The 6,792-nt window shown below is 57.9% G+C and overlaps 1 protein-coding gene across 1 annotated transcript in view; it reads right to left on the bottom strand.

Annotated features, from left to right (window-relative positions):
* Positions 1–3,977, bottom strand: part of LOC126579806 (uncharacterized) — a 6,338-nt gene extending 2,361 nt beyond the window's left edge. The window contains exons 1-3 of the mRNA XM_050243430.1: positions 3,845–3,977; positions 2,891–3,404; positions 2,637–2,756 (exon numbers count right to left, since the gene is read on the bottom strand). Coding sequence (XP_050099387.1) covers positions 2,637–2,756; positions 2,891–3,404; positions 3,845–3,879 — 669 coding nt within the window. The 5' untranslated portion in view covers positions 3,880–3,977. The remainder of the gene's footprint in view (positions 1–2,636; positions 2,757–2,890; positions 3,405–3,844) is intronic.
* Positions 3,978–6,792: the final 2,815 nt, after the last annotated feature.

Raw genomic sequence — 6,792 nt, forward strand, 5'->3', positions numbered from 1 at the left:
GTTCGCGAAGCTGCGGTGGGCGACAACGAGGGCGCGCACCAGGCTGGGCTTTTTTTTTGGGACCCGCTTATTTGCTTCGCTGCACCATCCTTCCGCGCGGCCACATTTAATGCTGGCCGGCCCTCGCGGGCAGACCGTCGGTGCCGGATCGGTGCCGAAGGCTTACGGCGTTCCCTCGGTCGCCACCCCTTGGGCCCCGCACCAGCTCCCTGAAGGTCCGTGACGTTCTCTGTTTCACATTTAATGACGCAAAGCAAACACAGCGAGAGAGAGAGAGAGAGAGAGAGAGAGAGAAAGAGAGAGAGAGAGAGAGAGAGAGAGAAAGAGAGAGAGCAGCAACACGCACGCCTGGACCTCACGGATCCTTTGGGGGTGCCCGGTTTGTGATTTGATGCGTTTCGCTGTTGGATTTGATTTACTACCGGGTGAAGCGGGGGGGGGGGGGGGGGGGGGGTGAAGGAAGGGGAAGTGGTGATCAGCCGACGAGGTGACTTTGTTTCAACAGCGCACCCGGTGCGCCTGGGCGATTGGCGCGTTTTTGGCGGCAATTAGAACCCCGTGGGGTTGATTCTCGGGGGGGGGATGGCCGAAGGTCCCGAAACAAGGGTAGAGGGAGGGTTGTGCGGCGACGGCACAGAACGTTGAGCGAAAACGTCGTGGAAAACCGGATCGGAAGCATTCTCAAGGGAGGGAGGGCCGGGCCCGCCCGGGACCTACTTTTGCCTTTGCCACCCCCTGCACCCCATGCACCCCATGCACCCCTTTAAGAACAACAAAAAAAAACCATGCAGACGGCAGCAGCAGCAGCGAACAGCAAGATAGGCAAACAGTCGCATCAAACAACTCCAAACACCGGCCTTCGTCCGGCCGCGGCCACCACACGCTCCCACCATTGACATTGAGCACACGCCGGCTGGGGTGGTGATTCACCCGCAAAAAAACATAGCGCTCCATTTCTGGAGCTGTGAGCTCCCACTAGAAGAGCAGCAGCCATCCCTAAACACTTGTCAGCACCAGGGGTGGCAGTCGCAAGATGACGCCAGATGATGACACCTAGACAGAACCACCGTCTTCACCACCCTCACCACCACCCCCATCGTCGTCGTCGTCGTCCTTTTCTCCACGCACGCGTGACGATGCGTTTCGCACCCATCGCGAACGGGCGCGTCGGCGCGAAATTACCGCCACCAAGAACCAAAGGCGCGCGCGCAGGGCGAGTGGGAGGAAGGGAGGGGGATGAAAAAGTAAGGGTCCGTCGGGAGGGGGGGGGGGGTGCTTTCGTTAAAGCAAAATAGTGAGCGGCGAGCGGCAGTAAACAATAACAATAATAATGGGTGTCCGTTCGCGCCGCATCCCTACCTCCACTCGCTTCCTCTTTCACCTACCCGCCACCAGAATAAATGAGGGGGTGTGCAGAGGGGGTGGGAGGGGGTTGCATCGATCATCGAGCGGGGGTGCGGGCGTCGGGTTTCCATCGCGCGCATCGCAGAGTACTTAGTGTGTTGGGTGTGGAGCCGCTTAATAATGTTGTTATCCTGCTTCTTTCACCCCCCCAACCCTCTCTTTTGCTGTACCACCCCCAACCCCCTTCTAGTGGCTTCTCGTATTTCGCTGCTCGAGACAGAGAGACAACAAGAGAGAAAACCAAACGAAAGAGAGAGCGAGAGAGAGAGAGAGAGAGAGCGAGAGAGAGAGAGAGAGAGAGAGAGAGAGAGAGAGAGAGAGAGAGAGAGAGAGAGCAAGAGCAGCGCAATTGCAGCGCACCAAGGCGAGTCCCGTTTGTGCCCCGGAGTGGAAACCTCAACACTGGTCCCTTGGTACCCCTTACCCTCCCTTTACTCCTTTCCTCTGGCCCAATCCATGTCTCTGCATGTGTATGTGTGTGTGGCTGTAGCACCAAAAAAAAGTGCTGCTTTGGCAATTCATCTCCCGACGAACCAGCGACCGAGGTTGGTGGTTTGCTGGGGATTGTGTACTAGATCGTAGCATTCCCGGCACACACACACACACACACTCACACAAACCATTGGCTGCACACGCTCCCACAGGCTGGACGCTGGCGCTGGGTCAACGAAACGTTGGAAAACACCTCGGCCCTCAAACCAACCAACCTGTTGTTGCAGCCTCACCTCCCCCACCCCCACCCTCCGCATGCACATGCACACAAGTACGCACACGGGCACACCCGGGTACCGGGGGGGGCGACGGGGAAATGTGGCTGTCGGGGTACATTCCCGGGGTTCCCACGCTTTTCATGCGACCTGTTGCGGGTCCCTGGGTGCGTCTGATCTGAGCCTGGTGTCTGTGTCTGTGTCTGTGTGTGTGTGTGTGGGGAGGGAAATTTTGCTTCCCATCTTTATGAACCCTTCCATCCCCCCTCCCCAACCCGCCCCACATCACTCTCACTCTGCGCACCTCTGCCGTGGCGTCGTGGCGGAACGATTTTCGGAACGCGCGCAGCAGCGCGTGGTTTACCGCGAAATTGACGCGAACGAGCGCGCGCGCGCGCACCCGCAGAGCATGAATCATGGCGTCGCCGGGGGTGGTTGTCCAAAACACAAACAGGGCTCTCGCACGGTACGAAAAAGAAAAAAAAAAAACAACAACGGCTCGATCGATTCGAGCTCTCTACTCACCACGAATGGCCGCAGGAAGCTGTACACCTGCTGGCGTTCCGCCGTGTTCCAGCCGGTGCTGTTCAGATCGCTCGCGAACTGGCTGATGGTGACCAGCGCGAGCTGCGTGTTCTCCATCATCTGTTCGTCCGGCGCACACCGAAAGACGGGACAAATAACAAAGGAGAGACAGGGAGAGAGAGAGCAGTTAGTGTTTCCTTCTTCCCAGGTTGGTTTCCTGGCTGCCAAGCACACCTGTGGCTAGGCTTACTTACCGCGACGACGATCTTGCGCCGGACGTCCGAGGTGTCGGTGTTGTTCTGGGGCTGCTGCTGCTGCTGCTCGAGCGTCGCTTCCACGTTGGTCGGCTGGGACGGGACGGTGCACGGGCTCAGCCAGTCGTTGCTGTTCCGTTTGAGGAAGTTCTCCAACATCTTCACCTCCGTGGTATCCTTGGTGACCGGTGCACCGGTGGTCACACCCGGCCACGCCAACAGCAGGAGCAGCAGCAGTACGAGCGGGAGCGGAACGATGGCCAAGCGCCACGGTCGCCACCGTGGCCCCCGACGGCTTGTGGCGGTGGCGGTGGTGGCGGTGGTGGCTGTGCTGTTGAGTGTTGTGGCCATTGCCGTCGTGAGTGGCCCTGTTGTTGTTGTGGTTGTTGATGGTTGCTGATGATGGTGTTTTCGGAGGTGGTGGTGGTTAAGCTGTTCGTGCCTGGCACGCTGGGGCAAACACTGCGCTACGGCAACCGCCCATTGTCCGTCGGAACCGGTGCACGGTCTACTCCTGCAAGAAGGACGTACGGCGATCAGGATCGGCGATCGGAAGAGTGATGATGGTGATGATGGTGATCGCAATGTCGCGAGTGTTGCACAAATTGGGTAAATGAATTTGGCTAATGAATCATGACACACACCGGGGAGGGAGGGAGGGAGGGAAGGGAAAACACGCACGTAAGGACAGTCACTCACTAAGGTAGAAGCCACCAGAGGGAGCCACTAGCGCGACGGAGCGAGGCAATGCGCCGGCAGATCAAAAAGGATGCTAGGGGAAACGGGGGAAAAAGCGGGATACTGGGGCCCCCGGGCGGGGAACACACACATACACTCAAACACACTAACCACAAAATAGTAGAGAGCACGTGCACACACTAGACACACACAGCGAGAGAGAGAGAGAGAGAGAGAGAGAGTGACAGGATATTCGGGAAGGAATCCTGAACTTACGATCGAGTTGGACAACTGTGGTTTGACAACGCCATCACTGACGAGCACGAGCACGGTAGTAATCAGTAGTAGTAGTAGTAGTACCTAGCACCCAGTACTATTTGTAGAAGTACCCACACTGGCCGCTAGTAGCACAAAAAACACTCACAAAAACTTGCCGAGACGGACGTTCTCCGGACGTTCTTGGCTTGAAACCAACGACTGATCGTGTCCGTGTTTCCGTCTTAACTGGTCGTAACACTCACTCCTTATCCCGGGGTGTGGGGGGGGGGGGGGCACGCGCGCACTCGACGACGGTCCGAATTCGACTGATTGGTAGCGTCAAGATTTGGGAAACAGCATGGCTCACCGCAAACGGCGCAGCGCGCGCAAGCTAGCTAGCTCGCTATAGCTAGCTAGCTAGAGAGATGGGTGCCTCCCGCCCGGGTGCCCGGGACACCTCACCACCATCGGCCGTCGCTTGTGCGTCACCGTTTTCCCTTTGTCCCCCTGGCTGGCTGGCTTGCTGGTTGGGCTTCCAGGCTTCGCACTTGCATTCGGCGTCACCACCGCACGCCCGACCGACTGACCTCTCCTGGATACGAAGCGATTGACCGACCGATCGCCACGTTCGCTCACTCGCTCACTCGCTCGCACTCACTCGACCGTCAGTCCGCCGAGAGCCCTCATCATCAGCTGCTCTTCCTCGCTATTCCCGATTCCGTTTTACCCTTCTCTCTCTCTCTCTTATTTCTCTCTCTCTCTCCCTGTCTTGTTTTCTCGTTTTATCTTTAATGCACGCTCTCTCTCTCTCTCTGCTACACGGCGTGGCTGACTCGGGTATCTGCGGCGGGAACCTATGCAAACAGGCCGCTTACTCACTTGCACTCGCCTCCTCGCAGAGTAGGTAGCAGCAGCCTGTCCTACTTCCGCCCATACGTCACCGTGCGTCATCCGTCGTCGTCGTCGTCGTCGTGCTGTGCCGTCATCGTTTTTGGCGAGATTCCCATACAGTGCCCCCCCCCCCCTTGAAACGCTCTGGTGTGGTGGTGCCCTCCCAGAGGAGGCCAGAGCCCAGGTATTCGCCCAGGAGATTGGCGAGCGATTCTCTCACCCCTTCTCTTGCTCCATTTCTTTCTCTCTTTCGTTCTCTCTCTCTCTCTCTCTCTCTCTCTTTCGCTCTCTCTCTCTCTCTCTTTCGTCCGATTGGTCCTGCAGGACAACGGACGACGAAATCGATCCATGTCCTTTCTCGCTCCAACCGATTCCAAGGTGCATCCCCTACATCATCATCCCCCTTCCGGTGGTGTGTGTCGTCGTGCTCCAACGATCGCCATCGCGATCTTCGAACTTCGCCATACCCGGGGGGGGGGGGGGAATGGTGGGAGGGTGGGGAGACCACCACCACCACCACCACCACCGTCGCTGACGCTTTTCCTTTCTTTGCATTCTGTTCTCTTCTCTTCTGTTCTGTTCTTGTTTGTGCTTTTCCTTTTTTTTCTTTTTTTTTGTTTTTTTTTCGTCACCGTGGGGGGTGGGGGGGGATGATCGACATGTAGTGAACATGGGGCGCATTGCGCACAAATCACCGTGGCACGCCGGAACCAGGCACGTAAATCCGTGACGGTGAATCACAACCCAACCAAACCACCCCCCTCCCCCATTCGGCTGCTGGACATCCTAGTTGAACGGAAGTTGCACGAAGCCAAGCTCCGTCTCCGTCTCCGGCTCCGGCGCGGGCTTTCCCCCCCGCCCCCCCTGTTCACACTTGTGCCACGATGGTTCTCACCCTTCTCCAGCGGGAAGGGTGTTTTTATGATTTATGTGGCGGGCCGTTGCTCAAATTATGGTTGGCTGGCTCTAGTAAGCTGATCTGGTCCGGTGGTGCCCGAACACCCATCAATCGCACGGGTTTTTGGGCGGCAGGGGGATGATGCTGCGGGGGTGTGATCTGCACATGGGGAAGATTATGGGGTGGGGGGATGAAGGGCCGCGAGATAATTGCCTCGCAGATGCAATGAGTGGCATGAGCATGTGTGTGCTACCGAGGAATTCCCAATTTCTCCTTGTTTTTTTTTGTTTTTTTTTCTTTTCGTTTTCTGCAACCTTTTGCACCGCACAACCCTTGTGTGAGTGCACCCCATCCCTCCGTTGGTTGGTCAACAGTCAGGCACCGAGCACGCGGGCACGACCGAACGGGGGGCCCTGGGATGGGTGTCGAATGGCCCACGGTTATGCACGACTTTGCGACGAGCAACCCGCCCACCTCCTCACCCCCCAAAAAAAAACCGCTCCTTGGTCCTTGCCGAGCGCACACTGAAAGTGCACCCTTCGGGTTTCCAATTCCGTCCACTGCGCCGTGGTTTCGCACCGTGGCATCATCGTTAGCGTCGCCGCCGGATCGGTGGTCAATCATCGATCAGCTCCAGCTGGTAGGCCGGTGGTCATGATCCGTGTCCGTGATCGTGTCGTTCGCAACCCGCCACCCCCGTAGCTCTCCAGGCCGCCAAGCCAACAAGCGGTGACTCGGACGGACGTTCACGCGTGCTGATGCTGTTCATTGCTGAATCATTGAATTTTGTGCCGGTGGCCGATCGCCGAATATTCGCGCCACATCGCCGACGACCGACGACGATCTGTCCAACTTCAACTACCCATCCGCCTCCAACCACCCCCCCCACCCCCCTCCCACCCACCCCGGGGAACAGGGCGTGCGTGGAAGCTGGATTCTTTGCGCATGATTCAGTGAAGCCTTCTCTCTTTCTTCGCTCTCTCTCTCTGTCTCTCTCTCTCTCTCTCTCTCTCTCTCTCCCTCTCTCCCTCCCAGTGAATCAGTCCTGTCGCATCGTCGGCAAGATATAACTTCGGCGGGCGCGCTCGAAAGGGCTCACCACGGAAGCTCAGTGAAAGCGAAACGCACACCGGTCGCCTACTGTCTACCACCACCACCCTCTCAAGGCCACCCCGCC

Source organism: Anopheles aquasalis, chromosome Y, assembly GCF_943734665.1.
Source record: "Anopheles aquasalis chromosome Y, idAnoAquaMG_Q_19, whole genome shotgun sequence".
NCBI lineage: Eukaryota > Metazoa > Arthropoda > Insecta > Diptera > Culicidae > Anopheles > Anopheles aquasalis.